Below are 22,120 nucleotides of genomic sequence, written 5' to 3' on the forward strand. Positions count from 1 at the left end.
GGCAGCTGTCTGTTCATTCAATCAGCCCTAAAGTTTACAGTAGAAAGCATTTTTTTAACATTTACGGTTTTTAAACCATTTTTAAACCGTTTTCAACTAGTATGTTTAGAAAATCATGAATACAAAATTATATGATTTTTTTAACCATTTGCAGCTAGCATAGTCTCAGAACGGACAAACAACGGAAATTTAACATGACATTTTAGCTAGGCTTTTCGTTAGGTAAAGGGCATAGCAGTTTGGTTTTAAAGGAGTTGTGTTTTATCAAATGTACAAGTAATGTGAGTTATTTGGATTATTCGGTTTCACAGTAATAAAAGATGGGAAATATTTGCCTTTTATAAAGGTAAGCAGTTTTATGTTCCTGCCATCGATACGTGAATAAAAGTATCCAGGCCAGGGTCACAAATTGAGGAGTACAGGACTCTGGAAACTCTTCATAAGTCAAAAGAAAATGAGGAAAAATTGTTGTATTAACGCTGGGTTTGAACCCCCGTTCTGTAAATCATGAAATTTCCGGATTTGCTCCGGATAAAATGTACCCAGTTGTAAAGAACTAAGCAGCTTCATCAGGTGAGCCTAGTTTGTGCGACAAAATTCTGACTTTTTAGCCATATTAGGTGAAAGCAGTTAATAAACTGCTTTTCTCACCGCTGACAGTTTGAAAATCTTCTTATTTTTAGTTATTTAACTGTTTTTGATGAATATATTAAAATACAATCAAATAAATTGTTATTTATCCATTTTTCTCCAGAAATTTCTCACAGTCTATTCAATACTTTCTTTATACGTTAGGAAAAAATAATTCCAAACAATCTATGCAAATTTTTATTAAATGCTTGAAAACTGCTACGGATTAAAGGTCAACAGCTGTTTTATTTTTTAAACATTTCAGTATTTCAGCATTTCTTTTCATCATGAAGTCTATCCAAGAAATCCATACACTCTTTCTATAAAAAAGAAATCAATATATTATTTTTAAATTAAACAACATTTTTAAAAGTTTAAGGATGTTACAGAAATTGTGATAGTTTTAGGTTTGCTCCATTAATATGCTTTATAGCAATATATTATATCAAAAACGAATTTCTTAAGGTAAAGGTTCATATTAGAAACTAAAAATGATTTTATTAAATTATGTATTAATCAAAATGCGAAACTCCTTAAACTACGTATTTATAATCTACAAATATAAATTTGGGCAGTATTAGGTACTTAATTTATGCGAACTTAACTTTTTGTTATACACATAACACAAGAAATATTTATTAAAGATACATTTAATTTTCTTATAAATAATTTCGACTGAAAGATAAATAGTTTATGCAACACAAAAATCAATCACTAAATAAAGTTTAAGTATTTTCTCTGTTTAAAAAATAAAAACATTAAAATACCAGTTAATAATTAGAAATTACTCATAAAGAATGGTGGTTGAACAAATTTAATTATGAATATGCTTATTGTTTATGTATGCTTATTAATTATGCAATTTAGATGGCTTAATTATGTATGCTAATTAATAATGCTTAATCATTTTAAAGCAAATGGGATTATTGTGTAGAGTGCATCTTTTGATTAAAATTCTGAAAATTCTGAAATTATACACTAATAATATTCATTGGATACGCAACTTTTAAGTGATAATTTGTTTTTATATGACAATTCATGAAAATTTGAAAAAAATTAAAAGAATTTACTGTTTTTGAAGAGTATAAAAATTTTAAGGTTTTTGCAGGAAATGAAGATGATGCATAAAAAATCTGAAAAAGCCCACATGTGATATACGAGACCATGAATATATGAAGAAGTAAAACAATTATTCATTGGCACTCGTAAAACATTAAAAAATAAATAAAAAGAAGCTAAATTACTTTTTAAACAACACAATACATGAAATAATTTGAAAATTTTTATTATACAATATCATTAGACATGTTTTTACATTGTATACCAATACATTAATTTTTTAAATATTTATTTTAATAATTTATTTATTTTAAATAACTTTGTATAAATATATAAAATTTGAAATTTAAGTTTACCTTTTCTTTAAATTTTTGCTAGATTTTTTTCAAAAAAATATGTTTTTAAAAAATATTTATTAAAATATTAAATATTTGTTACAACTTTCTGAAGACAAATTAATGTTCTTGAAACATATGTTTTTAAAGATTTTTGCAACGAGTGTTCCCAATTTTTGAGGTACATCAATATAAAACTAATTAAACATAAATAATGATCTTGTCGAAAAAAATCAATTTCCAATGTTTAAAAAATAAAACAAACAATATTAAATTTCAAATAGTGTAAATGAATCTAAGCTGCATTATTATTAAAGTGCACTTTTTTTTAATATTTCCTTTATAAATTTTTTATTTAATATTTCCTTTATAAAATGTAAGCATCTTAATTCTATAAAGGAAATAATAATATCCACTCTTAAAGTATTCCTTCAAAAAATATTTTGACGAAATATTTCAGAAACATAAATGTTATTTTTGTTGCTTTTTGGAATATTACTTGTAATACATTTTCAATAATGACTTCTTTAATTAACATCTTGATTTCCGATTTTTGATACAGGTAGAGAAACTTACCGTTCGGTCTGACCAGCGCATGCACGTAGCTGTTGGAGTTGTACAAATTTCCTTTATAAAAAAATAAATAATATTAAATGAACTAAGTTTTTCCAAACATAAAGAATGTTTATAATAGTAAATAAATATCAAGATTAAGGAAATTCTAAAGCATTGTTTTTATTTCGTTATTTTAAATAATCATTAAAGATGTATAATAATTATTTAGAATTTCTTTGCAATATATAATTTGTTTTATTCACATATTTATTTTCACAAAAGGATAAAATGCATATTATTGATAATAAGTACTTGTAGTTGTTAATTTATAAAGTGAACTTTCAATGCATAAGTTCCGTAGTTGATTTGATTTCTTTTTTATGTTATGTAGTTTGATAAACAATAATGTAACAATAAATGTAGTTTGACTTTAAATCACAAAAATACTTATTCAATTTTCTATAACAAAAGTTGCTCGAAACGGCGGTCATTGGCGTCATTTCACAGTATACAGGGATGCAAAAGCAATTCCCAGATGCACCTGAAGATGTAAGGTAAGCTTTTGATATCTACCAAATTGAAGACAGTCTCAAAGTTAGCAGGAAGAGTAGCATGTATTTGGTAAATTTAGGTAGTACACGCTTCAACTGACTGCCACCATTTACCTCCTCTAGATTCAAAGCTTACCCAGAGAGCTGTCTAAGGTGGATTTTAATGTCAAAAACAATGTTTTTCACAGAGTCCAACAAGGTTTATAAATAATTAACAAATAAACCAAACAAAGCTGGAAGCAATATTAAGTTTAACTATGCAAACTAGCAAAAGCGAGGTAGTTTGAAGCAAAAGGTAAAAAAGGAAATTTTTTTGGAAAGAATTAGGCATGCTTTTAGGAAATCTTTAAGGAAATAAACTTGGCGTACAAATGTTTCTACTAAGTTTAAAAGAAGATAAATAAGTAAACATTTCTATGCCAACCAAATGAAAATGAAAATACAGCGTTTACAGTAAGGTGTACTGTAAACTGAAAACTAACGTGTTTCGCAGTTTTTTTTTTTTTTCTATCAACGAGGTTTGCGAACCCATGCTCTATGTAAACATTTCATCGTTTTGATTTCTTTCATTACTTTTCTGAATTTGTTGATTGAATTTTACACTATCCTGCACCCATACTTCATTAAAAAAATATTTGTTAAAATTCGGGTATAGAGTTTTCAATCATTGTGTTTGAGGTCAATCTAATAAAACCTTGCTTAAATAGTTTTTTTTAGTAAATTGAAGCCATAGTTTTAGGATTAAATATCACACATGCATTGCATCTTTTAGTCAGAAATTTTTTTCGATGCCTTTTATTACTCTTCTGAATTTCTTGATTCAATTTGCACAATACGAGGGTTGCTATTTATATTTCTGGCCTTGGCAACAGTAAGTGTTGCTAGGCGACCGCAGACGATTTCAATCGAAAGTTTGATATTTTTAAACATAAATTCAGCAGACGATTTACCATTATAGCTTCATTTGTGTTGTTGACAGTAAATTGAAAAGTTCTTTTCTTTCAAAAAATGGAATTGAATCGTGAAAATTTTCGTGCCATTATTTTTCATAACTTTCGACGTGGATTGTCAAGACAAGAGTGCTTCGATGAACTTAATTCTTTATTCAGCGATAAAGCGCCATCCTACAGCACTGTAAAAAATTGTTATAACGAATTTAATCGTGGTCGATGTTCGATCCAGGACGAATCCCGTGCAGGTCGTCCAAAATCAGTTGTTGTGCCAGAAAAGATCGATGCTGTGCGTGAACTGATAAAGCAAGATCGTCATGTGACATACCGTGAGATAGAGGCGTCTTTGGACATTAGTATGACTAGCATCAATAAAATATTGCATGAACATTTGAGCGTAAAAAAAAATTTGTTCGCGTTGGATCCCGCATAATGTGACAAACGCTCAAAAAAAGGCTCGTGTCGATTGGTGCAAGGAAATGTTGGAAAAATAAGTTCAAGGTACATCAAAGGCTGTTATAACTTCTACACAGGTGACGAATCATGGATCTATGCATATGAGCCGGAAACAAAACAGCAATCAACTGTATGGGTCTTCCAAGACGAGGCAAAACCAACAAAAGTTGTTCGAGGTAGAAGCACATCGAAACAAATGATTGCCTGTTTCTTCGTCATTAACGGTCATGTGGCGTTAGAGCAACGCAGGACGGTCAATTCTGAATGGTACACGACCATTTGTTTGCCAGAAGTCATCGGAGAAATTCAAAAAAAGCAGAAGAACAGGCGAATCATTCTTCATCATAACAATGCGAGCTTTCACACATCGACTCAAACAAAGGCATTTCTGACGGAGCGAAAGATCAAAATGATGGGTCATCCACCGTACAGCCCTGATTTGGCACCCAATGACTTATTATTCCCTCACATCAAAAATAAATTACGTGGACAACGATTTTCGACCCCCGAAGAACCGGTTAATGCATTCAAAACGCATGTTTTGGAGTTACCTCAATCGGACTGGAAAAAGTGCTTTGAAAATTGGTTCAAACGCATGCAAAAGTGTATTGATCATCATGGAGAATATTTTGAAAAACAATAAAACCAATTTCGATCCTACATATTTGTTTTTTCATTATTAGGCCAGAAATATAAATAGCAACCCTCGTATCTTGCATTTATTAGATTAGATTTATTATATTGCATTTACTGATTATCCTTCAGAGGAAAAAGATTTATCAAAATTCAAACATAGACTTTTTAATTATTGAGTTTGAAGTTAACCTTGTATAAACTTACTTAAATGCTTTTTTAGTAAATGGATACCATAGTTTTAGAATTAAATAGCACACTTGCATTACATCTTATAGAGAAAAAAATAATAAACTTACAGAATAGTTTTCTAGATATATTTGCACAATCAAGTTAAACAAAGTTTCCTGTAAAATTAAAGAAAATCACTAACGAGTCATCAACATATACAGTAAATATAATATAATATATCGTTTGCCAACAGTTTTTTTTTCAGATTAAAACAGTACTAAAAAAAAAGGAATAGCAAAAATTAAAATGCACAAATATTAAAATTCAGGAATCCTTAATAACTTTTGAACAAGTGATTAGTTTTTTTAACAATCTTTTTGATCAAATGTCTAAAATTAAACATGCTTTTTAATTTATGCAAATGGTATTTAAGTTATGATATCTGACCCGAAAGTGCGATTTCCTTGAATAAAGTAGTATTTTTTTTTGGGGGGGGGGAAGCTTTAACTTAAATTCGCTTAGGAGGGAGAGGAAATAGCTGCAATCTAGAAAATAATACATCACACTTGCTTTGCCAGGAAAATTGATGAAATTTTGAAATCTTAAGTATTTATTTTTTGCCAACGTTATATCTCTGAAAGTATTTTATTAAATCAATAACCATTTTATGCATAACTAACTGAATACGTTTTCTTCGTTAGGGTGAAAAAAAACATCAATAAGTCTGCACTGCCAACAAATATTTTGCAACATAAAGAAAACATGCACAAGCCAGAAAATTATATACCTACACAATTCGTAATGCAAATTTCATTTTTTTAAATTTAATATCAAATTTTGTCCCTCACAGTGGCTTTGCATTATTAGATTAAACAAAGCACGTTATTAATAGTTTATCTATCAAATAAACACGTTGTTTCATATAACTTTAGAAACGTTAATTGTTAACACGATGTCGTTAATCATTGTGCTTATATGACATAAATATTAAAAAACAATTAAATATTAAAGAAGGTGCAAGACTTCTTCATTTATTTACGAGGGCTGTAAGCTAGCAAATATCATCTGATTTTATCATTAACATATCTAAAAGACAAAGACAAAAAATAGAATCTTCTACAGTTTATTATATATCGAAGACGAGTTCTAAGCCAATCAGAATATTTGATTTTCAAGCATCTCACAAGAAGGACCTTATGGAAATTTTTGAATGATTTTAGACTTGCGAACTAAAATTGCTGTTTTTATCCTGTTTAATTTTCAAGACACTGGCCAAAACTGTTTGGAATCTATAACAGAGGCAAACGCACAGACAAATTATACATTTTATTATTATAGACTATAAAGCTATTTTATCCATTAACAGTTTTTAGATAAATATTAACTATTTAGGTTAATATTCTGCTTTTATTGAATAAATTAATAAAGTTGCTAAGATTTTTTATTTAGTTTACTTTGTATACAAATTCATTATAAGTATTTTTAAAGGGCAAAATACGAAATTTAAACAAAAATGACAAAATATATGCGAATAATGAAATTTTGCAAAAGTCAAATTTTCCAAATTTTTATTTCTCATGATTTTTGATGAAATTTGATGACAATTTCAAATATTGTTGTTTAACATTGCCATAGTTTTTATCAAATCTGAGCACAAAATGATTCTCAAATTTCTCGACCATTATTAAATTATATAATAAAAATTACTTAAGTTATTCCGTGGATATGATGAAATGTACAAAAAAAGAATTTTATGTTCAGGAAATCAAGGCATGAAACTATTGGAAACGTAATTTCTAGAGTGTGAGTACCTTTATTATTTTGTGATGGAAAAAATCATTTCTTGTTTAAAAGGAAATGTATCATTATTCAGAGAAGGAACCCTTCAAATGTTGTAACTTAATTTCATCTGCACAAAAGTACATTTAATGTTCTCTTAATTATTTGTTAATTAGAAAATCTTAGATTAGTTCTGAAGTCGTTCTCTAGAGCCAAGACAATTAAACTGTTCTGTAATTTTCAATTCGCGTGATATGTTTTGAATTAAATACAAAATTGCTAAATACACTATACACAGACAAATAATTTATTGTTACACGATTGTTGTTAATTTTGAATATGGCTAGAAATAGTGAATAAAAAATCATAGCGGAACCTCTTTTAAGAAAATAATATTAATAATAATATTTCATTTTTATTTCTTAAAAAAAATAAGTTGCTTCCAATAATTTCCATTCTTTTTATACCATTATTTTTATATAAGAAGTAAAGAAAGTAAGAGAAAATAGTTACTCTTAGCTTCAATATTTTTTGTTCATATTTTATAAAATTTAAAAGAGCTTTGAACTTGCTCTTACTGTACTTTAATTTCTGTATAGTTTCGAATGTTTATGTTGAGGAATAACAGCAGATATTGAAAAATCTATAAGTTTACCTCATATTATATTACTTAACATATTCTTTGATTACTTAACTTTTTTAATTAAAAGTTTATTTTTTAAGAGTTAAGTAAGTAATTAATTACTTAACTTTTTATAATAATTTCTAATATGTAAAATAAATAGTAATTGCGATTAATTTATCTAGGCAGAATTCAGTGGCGCATTCAGATTTTCTTTATCATATTTTCTGAATATATTAAGATGACATAGAGAGGGTGAGTGAAAATGTTCAGAAAGCTTTTACAGTAAAGCATTCAAACGTGGTATCGCTCATCTTAACATTGCTGTAAGTATTTTTTAAACAAATAACAAAATGAAAAATATTCATAAAAGGACAAAAAAAACTTTTTTCTGCAATAAAAATAATATCTTTATGAACTGCAATAAAAACTGCAAAAAAATATTATCTTTAGCAGGAAAATATTAAAACATTGTTCAAGATATATTAATATATTTGTACAATGCAAAATGCAAATTTGATCTCATAACTGAGCTATTGTATATTGATCTCATTATTTCTTTTAGCTTATAAATAAAAGAGGTTTGGATTTAAAGAGAGTTAGTTTGAAATTTTTTTTTTAATAATTTAAAATATTTCAAACGTTATTTTTGATTTCAGAAGCCAGAAATCGAAAAATATAATTCGAATTTCCTATAATATAACTCACTTAAAATAGCATTTCTTCAGTACGTCTTTTATTAAAGTTATTTTTTCCATTTACCTTAAAAACAATGTATGGGGGTAGAAGAATTTTACTTCAAATGAATAATGGTGTAAGGAATACATAGCATTCCTTAGCTTTCTTTGTCTAGAAGAGTCCACTCCCATTGGAGAGAAGTTTGAAATTGAAAAACAAGAGTTGCTTGATGATTGTTTTGTAATTTTTGTAACCTGGCAAAGATGGGTTCATACTCTCTCCAACCCTTGATATCTCTATCATTCTCTCATTAAGAATGCACAAATTGCATGCACAAATGCAGAAGATATTGAGCACAAAAAGGGTTGTAAATTACATTTCGAATCGTTATCGTAGGCTGTGAGATTAAATAACGCTGTTCATGAAAGGACTGTTTAGTATATTCCATGGTTTAGTGGTTTAAACCTGAGCTAGCCTACTAAGAGCCTTGATCATTATCTTATACAAACCTTTAGAATGAATTGGAACAAAGATTGCATACAGAGTCAAATTGGAAATCCTCACTGCCAGCACACCTTTTGGCTGTGATGAACCTTGGCAAGTCAGTTCTTAAGGCCACCTATTGAAAAAATCATGGAACGTTTCTCTGGACTTGTGTAGGCAGTCATCGATGGGATATAAAAATAGGACTAAGAAAAAATAGGACTATATAAAAATAGGACTAATTTACTAAGGCATGCCATATGGCTCTCTAAGTTCGTAGCATTTGATGTTCGGATATTTTGGCCCGGATAATATATATCTAAGAAAGCCGATCTTGGCAAATCTATTTCATTCTGCAATTTCTCAAGAAACTCTAAATATAAAATATTTCACTCCTTGAAGCTTTTTTTTAAAAAAAAAAAATCGAATTTTAATTTTTAGTTTTCAGATAGGTAGAGTTCAGATTAAAGAGACTGTCTTTCAGGATGTAGATTTTCTACCATACGAATAGAAATAGATAGTTTGATCACTGATAGTTTTTTTCTTGACTCCACATCCAGTCTCGTTTTTAAAATTGATGAAGTTTACTTCGTAGTCAATATCAATTTGTTTCACTTCAGACATTTCATTCCCAGATGAGTTTTCTTTTTAATTTATTTCTAAATTTAGCTCTTAGATAGGTAGAGTTTGAATAAAAGAGACTGTCTTCAATGATTTAGATTCTATACCATATTGATGAAGATTGACTGTTTCAACTAACGTTTAATTAAAATTTGCTTAAAGCATTGATAGCTTTTGTCTTAACGACAAAACCAGTCCCGTTTCCAAAACTAATGAATATAAGCATATGATTTGGAAATAAATTGTAATCTATTTTATAATCAACTCGTACTTATATGAAATGAATTCATTTGCTGTTTACAAAACCCTGAATTTTCTTGAATCCCATAAGTGGTGCCATTTAATTGGCGAAACTGTTTATTTATAATAATAAACAATAAAAGCATTATTTCTGCCAAAGAAATTAAACGTAAATCAACTAAACCTACCCGTAAGTCTCCATCTGCTATTTCACATGTTTCCGCTATCATTGGATTCATTTCTTCATAAGATTTGTAAGAATAAAGATCGTTTGATTCTTTTAAATCCCCTGCTACGATCAAAAAATCCTGTAATCAAAGTCATAAATTTAGATTAAAAGAGATCCGTGCTTTACATGACATATAAAAATAATTTTGAGTCTTCTGGAAGTTTATTGAATAAATATTTCACCTTGACTCATTTACTTAAAAACAGCTTGTGTAGGCTACTGACAATGTTAACAGCCATCTATCAATAGGTACCTCAGGATAGAATCGAATTAACATGTCTTATATGCTAGTGAATGGCAATTGAGGAGTTGTAGAGGTGGCTACGTTACATTAGTCCTCCTTTAGAATTTTATCTGTTTTAGAATTCGATGAATGAATACCACTAATTGATTCATTGTTGTGCGAGAGACCGGGAGAGCTGCATTAAGATCATCGAACTTTTGAGTGCTGGTCGTGATATATGTATCCAGATAATGTTGGCATGTGTGGTCACTCCTGTGTTGCTATTAGCAGTTGAATGGATACAGGTCCAGTTGTATGTGATAGAGAGTGAATAGCAACAGCGTATGGAGACAATATCATAGTCTCAAATAGTAAGTCAAGTGTTTATAGTGGACCACCCACAGAACTAAGTGTGCTCAAATTGAAGTGAACGTTTTAGTTTAAATAAGCGAGTTGAAATCACGCAAGGCTAATCATCAATTACGAAAGTAGGATACCGACCACCATTTATTAAAAGGTACATCAAGCATGAGTCTAGTTAACATGTCTTATATACAAGCGAATGATAATTGAGTGGTTGGAGTGGTTGCTATGCTACATTAGTCCTCCTTTAGAATTTTATCTGTTTTAGAATTCGATGAATGAATACCACTAATTGATTCATTGTTGTGCGAGAGACCGGGAGAGCTGCATTAAGATCATCGAACTTTTGAGTGCTGGTCGTGATATATGTATCCAGATAATGTTGGCATGTGTGGTCACTCCTGTGTTGCTATTAGCAGTTGAATGGATACAGGTCCAGTTGTATGTGATAGAGATTGAGTAGCAACAGAGTAAGGAGAACACTGTCACAGTCACAAATAGTAAGTCAACTGTTTACAGTGGACCACCCACAGAACTAAGTGTGCTCAAATTGAAGTGAACGTTTTAGTTTAAATAAGCGAGTTGAAATCACGCAAGGCTAATCACCAATTACGAAAGTAGGGTACTGACCACCATTTATTAAAAGGTACATCAAGCTTGAGTCTAGTTAACATGTCTTATATACTAGCGAATGATAATTGAGTGGTTGGAGTGGTTGCTATGCTACATTAGTCCTCCTTTAGAATTTTATCTGTCATAGAATTCGATGAATGAATACCACTAATTGATTCATTGTTGTGCGAGAGACCGGGAGAGCTGCATTAAGATCATCGAACTTTTGAGTGCTGGTCGTGATATATGTATCCAGATAATGTTGGCATGTGTGGTCACTCCTGTGTTGCTATTAGCAGTTGAATGGATACAGGTCCAGTTGTATGTGATAGAGATTGAGTAGCAACAGAGTAAGGAGAACACTGTCACAGTCACAAATAGTAAGTCAACTGTTTACAGTGGACCACCCACAGAACTAAGTGTGCTCAAATTGAAGTGAACGTTTTAGTTTAAATAAGCGAGTTGAAATCACGCAAGGCTAATCACCAATTACGAAAGTAGGGTACTGACCACCATTTATTAAAAGGTACATCAAGCTTGAGTCTAGTTAACATGTCTTATATACTAGCGAATGATAATTGAGTGGTTGGAGTGGTTGCTATGCTACATTAGTCCTCCTTTAGAATTTTATCTGTCATAGAATTCGATGAATGAATACCACTAATTGATTCATTGTTGTGCGAGAGACCGGGAGAGCTGCATTAAGATCATCGAACTTTTGAGTGCTGGTCGTGATATATGTATCCAGATAATGTTGGCATGTGTGGTCACTCCTGTGTTGCTATTAGCAGTTGAATGGATACAGGTCCAGTTGTATGTGATAGAGATTGAGTAGCAACAGAGTAAGGAGAACACTGTCACAGTCACAAATAGTAAGTCAACTGTTTACAGCGGACCACCCATTGAACTAAGTGTGTTCTAATTGAAGTGAGCGTTTTAGTTTAAATAAGTGTGTTGAGATCACGCAAGGTTAATCACAAATTATGAAAGTGGGGTACCGAAAAAGTACCGACCACCATTTAGTAAAAGGTACATCAAGCTTAAATCTAGTTAACATGTCTTATATACTAGTAAATGGGAATTGAGTAGTTGTAGCTGTAGCTTCGCTACAATCTAATTCAAAATAAATTAATAATTGGATAAATAAAAAGAGAACAGATAAAAAAACGACTTTCAATAAAATAAACTAACACATTGCACTCTCAGAACTAAAACTCTCACTTTTGACAATTCTGCAATCATTGAGCACAAATTCGTTAATTTTCAGGACCATTTCGTCACGAAGTCACGTGATTTGTAAAGAAATGCAATCTCTCAAATATATGACCAAAACTAGAATGACTATGTTAGCTGACCGGGTGATATTGTGGTTAAGAAGTTGGCTTCGCACCAGGAAGATCCACGGTTCGATTCCCGTTTCGAGCATGGGTGCGGTTTTTTTCTGTTCTTTTTGTGTTGTTGGGGTGACGTTGATTATCTTATATGGTGCCCACGAAAAAGTGGATAATTTCGTCATCCGTTAGTTGCTATGAGGCCCTACAAGTTCATCATGATACTTTTTTTTTGAAAAATTAAATAATGACGAATGAATTCTTTACTTCTGGCGAAATCCGTATCGTCGAAAAAGTGGCTATAGTTTTTTCGTCATTTTTGGTAAAATTTTCGCTCGTAGCATATTCTAGAAAATATTTTCGTCATAAACTAATCGAGTTTCACGAGATTTGAGTATCAGTTTTTTTAAAATGTAAAGATATCCAATTATTTTAACATTTTGGCATCAAATCAAATAAAATCAAAGAGGACCTATAGCGTGTTGGTTTGCAGGCGACTTCCGTAAATTTATTATCTCAAATTATTACCTCAATTCTTATTTTGCTTATAATAAGAGGTATGAAAGGAATGTATACTAATTTTTGAAAGTTACAATTTAAACTCGAAAGTAACGACAGCAATATCAAAATCAGGTGAATCAATATTTATAAGAGCAAGAATAAAAACATGGAAATAGAACGTTTGATCTAAAGATAATGTAATTGATATGAAACTCACAACAATTATATTACACAAACAAAAAGCGCAAAAAAGGGTGCTCTTGCCTAATATTTTTGATTTTCCTTGTTACAAAGTTAGCATATGTTATTTGTTGAATACAAGATAGTAAAAATAAATGTTCTTTAAATGCGATTGATGAAAGTTCCATCAATGTGAAGATGGTGTGATTGGGTGTAATTTCTTAAAATATGTATATGTTCTGATTAAATAATGTTCTATAAATGCGATATAAAAAATAATTCAGTTCACTAGCATCCAATAGTTCAATTTATTGATGATATTACCTCGTGTTCAATTCGAGCAAACATGTCCTCAAATTCTTTTTTGTCCTTTGGATCTGGAAAAAAATCATTTAAATCTCATTTTCTTAGGCAATAATATTAAAAAAATCTGCTGTTGTCTAAAGTCTATTAATTTTAAAACTATTCGTTTTATTATACATTTTTCACTACAATAGTTCTTAGTGAATATTTTTAATGTTATTTTAAATTGAATCAAATAATAAATCTATTTAAACAATCAAAGCTTGGTTTCTTAAATATTAAGTAAAGGCAAGCAAAACCCCTTACGAAAACTATCTCATTTTTAACCTTTCATTTACAGGACTATAATGCTTGTTTTAGCTTTTTTTTATTCTAGCTTTATCCAGATTCTCAATTGCGACATTTAGTTAGTGTTGAAAACGCAATGATAAGGCCAACCTTCACTCTTGAAGTGCCTAAGGAAAATATATAAAATCCTGCGCAAATAAACCCTTTTTTCAGTGATGGTTATATAATCTTCTATATATATAAAAGTGAATGTGTGTCTGTCTGTCCTCTATAGACTCCTAAACCATCCGACAGAAAGCTATGAAACTTGGCATACAGATAGTTCAAAGCACGAGGAAGGTTTCTGTCGACATTAGAACATTCTGCGATAAACCGTTCCAGCGATATCAGTGAAAGTCGAAATGGAATTTTCTGATTGGTTAAAAGCTAGCCATTGTTTTAAATTTTGCTATAAACGATTCAGTTTTCAAATATCTTGAAGATAACAACAGTGATATTTTCTATCTTATAACTCTATTCATTTAGAAAAGTAAATTAAAGTAAATTGCATATACTTTAATTTTTAATTAGCGCGTTTCTTTATGTCAGGTGAGCACAAGCAAGTAAAATCAACGAGAATAGATTTCTTAATTGTTGGTCGTATCACGGATTCAGTACTGTGAAAACTGTTTAATAAATATAAAGACAAAAGCAAATGTCATTCAAATTTTAGTACGTAATTTTAGGTTAGCACAATTAAATATAGTTTTCAAAGATTTCAGTGCTGTGACAGTTGTCATTTGAAAACTATTAGTTTGTTTGTTTATTTATGCAAAGTTTTCGAATTCATCCATTTTATTTATTTCATTTATAAAATTGATTTTTGTTTTAAATCTTATAATTTTCATATTTCTTATTCATCTCATTTTTATTGCTCTTTTTATTATTTAAAATATGTATGCGATATTTCGATTTAGCAAATTTGCGACCACTGTCAACTTTTACATTTCTTTTTCTTTGTCAGAAAGAATATTTGCAAAAATATGCCGCATAAGCAAATCGCTCTTAGTCGGTCGACATCTCAAGCGCGCAAAAAGAGAACTACCCGTGTTTCAGAAACATCGGAGCAACGGGAAAAAGACTTGAAACTAATCGAGAACAGAATGCTTTTGCCCGTTCCTTAGAAACGTCTGAGCAACAGGAAAGAAGACTGTCAACAAATCAACTACGAACTACACAAGCCCGTTCGTCGGAAACATCAGAACAACGGGAAGCAAGAATGAAAACTGACCGAGAACGCATTTCGCTATTCAGACGCTGCCAATACTCTGATTTGAATTTCAGTGCATTTCACTATGATCCGACAACAAACTATAGTCTTCCCCCAAGTGTCATCATCGGAGAAATATATCAATTATGTATGTTTTGTAGTGCTCTAAAATTTGAAAATGAAACAGCTGAAATTTGCTGTTCTAGAGGCATACTGAAACTACAAGATTTTACGTCGCCTGCTGAGACATTATCAACCTTCGTATCAGGTCAAACAAACCAATCGAAACATTTTTTGGCGCATATACGCCGGTACAATTCGTGTTTCTAAATGACTTTATTCGGTGCTACACGTATCGTGAACGAGAGTTACATCCCAACATTCAAAGTGCAAGGCCAAATTTATCATCGTGCAGGATCACTTCTTTCAATGCCTAACGCAGATCATAAATTTCTACAAATTTATTTCATGGATAACACAAATGATCAAGTCAATCAACGTTGTCAGGTAAACAATGGCACTAAACGAAAAATTGTTACCGTATTACAAAAATTTTTCGATCAACATAATCAGTTAATTAGGCTGTTCACAATTGCCCTTGACTAAATGTCATCCGATATTTACAAAGTTGTTATTAGAGCTCAAAAAACACCTGTAGGCCACCACAAAGAAAAATACAATGCGCCAACATTGGATGAAGTGGCTATTGTTATAGTTGGCGAAGAATTTACCTCCCGCGATACAGTTCTTCATCGTAGAAATCGTGACGTTCAAAGAGTTCTCAGAAACGTATCGATCATATGATGCATTGCAATATCCTATTTTATTTTGGTGAGGAGAGGAGGGATATTATTTTAACATAAAATTAAGAAGTCCGCAAACAGGCGAGAAAACCAATAAGAAAGCAAGTGCAATAAGTTTTTATGCATATAGATTAATGATTGCCAAAACGCTGATAATCATACTTTAAAATGTCGACAATTAGTTCATTAATACATTATCTATATGTATGCGAAAATTGAAACTGAACGCCTACTGTATATTAAATTAAATCAAACCAAATTACGTTCAGAAGAATGCATTCATTTACGGGATGCAATAATTAATGATGGTAACGTTAATCCTAACGATGTGGGGAAAATGATTATATTGCCGACTACATTTGCAGGGAGAAAAACTTGGACTCCCTGCAAAGGTAGTATTTATACATGTCTGAGTATTCATACATGTGCCTTGGACTCCAAGGCACATGTATGAATACTCACAGGATGCAATGACATATGTTCTCGCATATGGGCTCCTAGATTTATTTATTACATTTACGTGCAATTCTGCTTGGGTTGAAATTAGAGATATTTTGTTACCAGGACAATCATCATCGGATCGTCATGATATTACAGCACGTGTGTTCAAACAAAAATGATAATCTTTACTTGATTTCATTGTGAAGCGTCATGTTTTTAGAGAGACACGGTGTTGGGTGTACTCTACTGAATGGCAAAAACGAGGATTGACACAGGCACACATTCTGATTTGGCTTATTGAAAAAAAACCACCATGCCAAACTGATCAGATATCAGCAGAAATTCTTGATGTCACCATAGATCCAGTCTTATTTCAGATCATTGTCCAAAATATGTCTCATGCTCCGTGTGCATCACCATACATGTCTGTTTGAAAATGCACTAATGATATCCTAGAGAATTAACTGCTGAGACTATCACTGGTTTTTTTCACCATTAAATAAAATTTGCGTTTCAAATCATAATCGCAAATGTCATTTACACACTTAAATACAAAATTCAAATTCAAATTGAAGGCGTTGCAACGCACGCAGGGTACAGCTAGTCTAAAATAAAACTAGAGAATGTGAATTTATCCTTGATTTTGGAACTGTTTCCACTCTTGGTTTGGGATTGAAGATTAACTTTTAACATTGTCTCAAAATTGCATGGTGCATTTGCAAATCATTTACAAAATTGCTGAACTTTGTGATACAAGTTCTTGCTGACGCTAAATATTTTCTTATATTGGTATCTGGTAGGAATGAAGGTGGATAGGAAATGGATAAAAATATTAATTTCTAATAAAAGAATTGGGTCTAAATGGAATTTTAAAATTTGAAATAACACATAGTATAGTAATGCACAATATCGTAAAATAAAATTAATTCTTTTTTTCATTTACAACTTTAGTAATGTTTATGTTTTTAAGTTTAAATGCTTAATTTATATTTCCATATAATTGACTTATTTAATAGAACAGAAAAATCAATTTCGGAAGGATACTAAGATAATGCGCTAATATGAATGGCTTTTACCCTTTAAATTTGAAAGAATACATCGGTAAAAAAGATCTATATCGCATTATGCGATGTAGAAACTTATATATATCACATTTTTGAAATATGTAAAAACTAAAATCTAAATAAGATGCTAATAAAAAAGTGGCAAAAAACTAAAACAGAAAAAACTAAATAAGATACTAATTTAAAAAGTGGCAATAAAATAATTGTTCATTTTTGCCACTTGTTGGCTACTTACTTTTTTGCAAAAAGGAAGCCACTGATCCGTAAACTATAAAGAATAATTCATAAACTATGCTAAATTTTAGCGAGGATAAGTGAATAATGCGCTTTTATGGATGGTTTTGACCTTTTGAACGTGACAGAATACATTAGCAAAACAGAGGAATCAGATTTACTTCAAGTAAAGGAAACTACTCTAAACTATTTTTGAAATTTTGAAGATAAAAATTAAGAAAAATCTAACTTTAAAAACTGCTGTATTAAAAAATTGCCTGTTAAATGCCATCCAATGGTCACTTATCTTTCGCAGAAAAATCGGTGGTTTTTGCAGGAAAAAAGTGAATTTTCATGTTTTGCTTTTACACATTTCAAGTTTCGAAAAAATGGCCTCTGGCCTGTAAAGAATCAATGTAGGAGGAATACAAGAGAATCTTGTAATTTCTTATTCTCTATAGTTCGCACTGTAAGCTCAGACTCGAATTTTCAAAATTACTTCGCAAAACAATTTAAGTTTATAATTATTTTTTTATATGATATCAGTATGCAATACCATTATTCTCGCATACGACATTAACATAGTGTGAATTATCATGGTCTTATGAATTTGAAGCATTATAAAAATCAAAAAATTATGTTTGACGTTAAAAACATGCAAACAGAAAAAAAGTAAATCTATTTTTATCAAAGTTAAAAAGTGATTCAAATCATCTGCAGAAATTGTATGCACCACGGAGCTAATCATTTTATAAAATATTTTAAGTAATAATGAGGTAAATAGTCCAGTATAATATCTCCAGATTGCAGCTATTTTAATTGATAAGCAATACTTCTGAATAATTACTTATTATTGTATTTATAATCATTATTTTAAAATATGATGAAGTCATTAAATCATACCAGGTTTTCCGCATGCAACATGCATAGAGCAGGAATATAAATGTTCTGATCCTCTTGGTTTTTCCACGGGTGGTGGTGCCATTCCAAACCCGAAAGTTGGAACTGAGGCAATTGCAAAAATAGTATAAACGAATATTAAAAACTTGAAATTATTCATTTTGAAGCAAAAAGATGAAGCTTTTGCAAATCGATATCTATTTTATGAACTAAATAAAACGGTTTTATAGTCAAATCATAAAAGCTGAGCAAATAATTTGGCATTGTTTCGAAATTGTGTATTCCAGCCATTGTGTGCTCCAGTGGCATAATAATTACAGCGATAACGATACTTCCTCATAAAGAATGCCTTGCACTTTATATTGTCTAAAATATAATTGAATCATACTTAGACGGGCATTATGTGCTTATATAACAGTAGAACGAAAAACAAGCACTGAAAAAATAAAATATTAAAATTTTTTGTTTGTTTTAAAGTCATGCTCACGTAAAAATTTTTATGCCCTGTTATCGGAGGTCAAAACTAAAAAAATACAGTGTTTTTCGCTCTATGGGGACACCTAAAAGCTCAGTAATTTCTACCCAAAACACTTCGATGATGATTTTAATAAAATTAAAAATAAAATGCGGCTTCATGATTTGTGATAAAATTTTGTAACACTGGTAAAATTTTGTAATTTAATCATGATACCTAAGGGTACGGTATTAAAACCATTTTTTAGGATAATTTTACTTCTCAGATTTGTATGCCTTACTAAATGTTTTGCAAAAGGAATGATAATTATTAAAGCTAGAATTTTCAGTGAAGAAAAACCATATGAACAAATAATTTCTAAATTAATAATTCTGAGTTAGTTATGTATTTTTTTTTTGTTCAGAAATGCATCTTTATCATAATTTCCATCTCCGTGTAAATGATATAAACAAATTAGAGCCTGAAATAAATCGCATTGACTTATTTTAAAACTTTATTTCTTGCTTGTATTTTTCAATTCCATCGAAACCTAGATTTGCTGTAATTTTCAGATTTTGCTGTTCTACTAATGTATTCAGTGAGATGTTCAGTTAGTTTTCAGTTAGATTCTACTAATGTTTTCCGTTCTTTATGAATACATTTCTTTAAGAGTTTACGGAAATTTCACAAAATGACAGTGTAGCTCAAAGCATCATACTATTACAAATTTACAAATTTTGGTACTTTTCTACAATGGAAATGGGGAACCTGTATAATTTGAAAACTGCGAATGTCAATGTCATTATCTTGTCTCAACTAATTCAAAAGATATTCCTCTGTCTTACTATAAATACAAAGACTAAGTAGAATCTGTGGAATGCTTTCTACAACATTTAATTATCAATCAATTAAATTTAATAACTATAAAGCAATTAGTTATTTAAATGTTCAAGAAATAACCCACGCCAATCCAAATTTTAAAAATCACTATAAGCAAACTTTTTTTTAAAATTTTATTTCTTTATTTATTTCATTAAGCATCATGCTTATGATTCCCGGTGGCTGAGCTGTAGCGTTTCGCGCTGTCATGCCACAGGTCCCTGGTTCGATCCTCGGGCCGGGCAAGGTTGACTCAGCCTTTCATCTCTTCAGTGGGTCGATAAATGAGTACCAAGCATGCTTGGGAACTAAACACTGGGGGTTCCGCGTTCAGCTGTCCACCTGACCGAAACATCTGCTCCTGCATCTCAGAGCCCAAGGTCAAGAAAACTGAGATGGGCACAGTAGGCCTTGGCCCTTTATGAGCTGTCGCGCCGCTGAGTTTAGCTTAGTTTATCATCCTTATAATATCTTACTATTGAGAAATACGTTTCTTAAATTCTTTTACCTTATTTCTTAAAATGCGTCATTGAGTGTTTAAAAAGTGCTGTACTCATTTTAAAAAAAAAAAAGAAAAAAAAAACTTTTTTTTTCTAAATAATTGAAACAATAATTTTTCTTGAAAATTTATAAATTCTGTAGCCTGACTTTATAAAGCTAATTTAATGAAGTCACATAGGGTTAATATTTAAAAAAAAATCATTTATTTCGTATATCTCACATAAATAAATGAGTTATATGGAAAGTTCATTCCAAATTTGGAAGGAAATAAAAAGAAGCATAATCCTTATGCATTGAACGGCCTTTTAAACATAAGCCTTTATACATAGAATGGCCTTTATACATAGATTGGCCTTTTAAGCATAGGCCTTTATACATAGAACGGCCTAAGAAAACGGCCTTTTTCCCAAAATTTTAACTCCATTTATCTGATAAATTAAAAACTCCGTCTGTTTTTGATCACTGAAATCTTTCTGTGAAGAACTTTTCTGGGTAAGATATTTTTTTCCTCTTGAGTGAAAGAAAGTTACAGATGGCAGCTACAGAAACAGTTACAGTTACTGTTTTGTAAACATAGGGAGTGAGAAATGGCATCAAACGAAGCTAAGACAACAATTAGTATGTTTTCCAAGTCTCCAAGTGATCACTTCTCTAGAAATTTGACTCAATTTCATTCATTTCTAATGATTGATTTTGTTTGTGTAGTCAGGAGCAATCATTTTCTGCATTCCTTCTTCTAAAATACTAAAATATATGAGCTAACGTATAACTTCTATAATCTAAATTTTGTATTTTTTCTAAAATATGTACACATTTCATTTGATTCCAAATCATATTTTTGCATTATAAACGCATCAGTTACTTAAACCTGTTTGCCACATTCTTTATAACGTGTCCAACTTTTATCCGTGTTATTTGGTTTCCCATATTAGGTCGGATGCTTTCTGGTAATTTTCTAAGAGAAAAAAATAAATAAGTTTTATATTTTCTCATTTTTTGTTTAAATTTTCTAATTTTATATTCTTTTTGAGGTGAGAAAAGGTTTACTTTTCTTATAGTTTTATTTTATTTTGTATCCGTCGTTAAACAGCTGACCCAATTTTGAGTTTATGATGACCGATGGTCATCAGAATGCCATGTAATTTCGAACCCAATCCAGAAGACAAGGGAACCACTGAATCAAATACTGGGAGAAATCTAAATTTGTGGAGGATTTTAGGAGGACCCGCATTTGCGTTACATTCAGAGGAAAACCGCAAAAATCTTCAATGGTTAGCCAGGGGGCAAGGGGGCTAACCCATGATCCGTCTCCCACTAAGAATTTTTAACCTCCACACTGTGATCTGTGTTTTTATCAGGGGTGAAATTTGTATCGACTAGCTATCTCTAGGATTCGAACTCGGGACTCCTCACTTAAAAACGAATCTATCTATTGGTTTAAAATAGTAAGGATTTCTCAATCCACAGTCAACGAATCAAAAAGGATGGAAGATAAATATGACTATGCTTGCCAACTATTCGGCGTCAAAGCTTCGTTTTGGGAACAAGCTATAAAAATTAAACTTATTAATTTTGTGTGTAAAAATAATTTTACTTCGTCTTACATCCACATTAATAAATGCAGTAACTCTGAAATAATCAGCAAATATCGTTCTTTGACGTTGCGGCTCCTAATGGGTTTATAATGCATTTAAGTCTGTAAAAGCATCTCTTGTCATTTGTGCGAAGCAAGGAAAGATTGTCAAAGCTTAGAGTCACTCAAGATAGACATACAGAGTTTAAAAATGAAACTCATGAGTCAAAATACCTACTTACTTTTGACC

The 22,120-nt window shown here is 30.7% G+C and overlaps 1 protein-coding gene across 1 annotated transcript; it reads right to left on the minus strand.

Moving 5' to 3' along the window:
* Positions 1-814: 814 nt before the first annotated feature.
* On the minus strand, positions 815-18,655 carry LOC107455520 (uncharacterized). Its single transcript, XM_043054405.3, has 6 exons — positions 18,467-18,655; positions 13,527-13,579; positions 9,952-10,071; positions 5,469-5,516; positions 2,601-2,651; positions 815-950 (listed from the first exon to the last, which is right to left on the minus strand). Exons 1-6 carry the CDS (start codon positions 18,621-18,623, stop codon positions 900-902), a joined length of 480 nt encoding a protein of 159 aa, XP_042910339.3. The 5' UTR covers positions 18,624-18,655; the 3' UTR covers positions 815-899.
* Between the last annotated feature and the right edge of the window lie 3,465 nt (positions 18,656-22,120).

This window comes from Parasteatoda tepidariorum, chromosome 5, assembly GCF_982258835.1.
Source record: "Parasteatoda tepidariorum strain Cologne lab strain chromosome 5, Ptep-v5.0, whole genome shotgun sequence".
NCBI classification, from domain to species: Eukaryota; Metazoa; Arthropoda; class Arachnida; order Araneae; family Theridiidae; genus Parasteatoda; species Parasteatoda tepidariorum.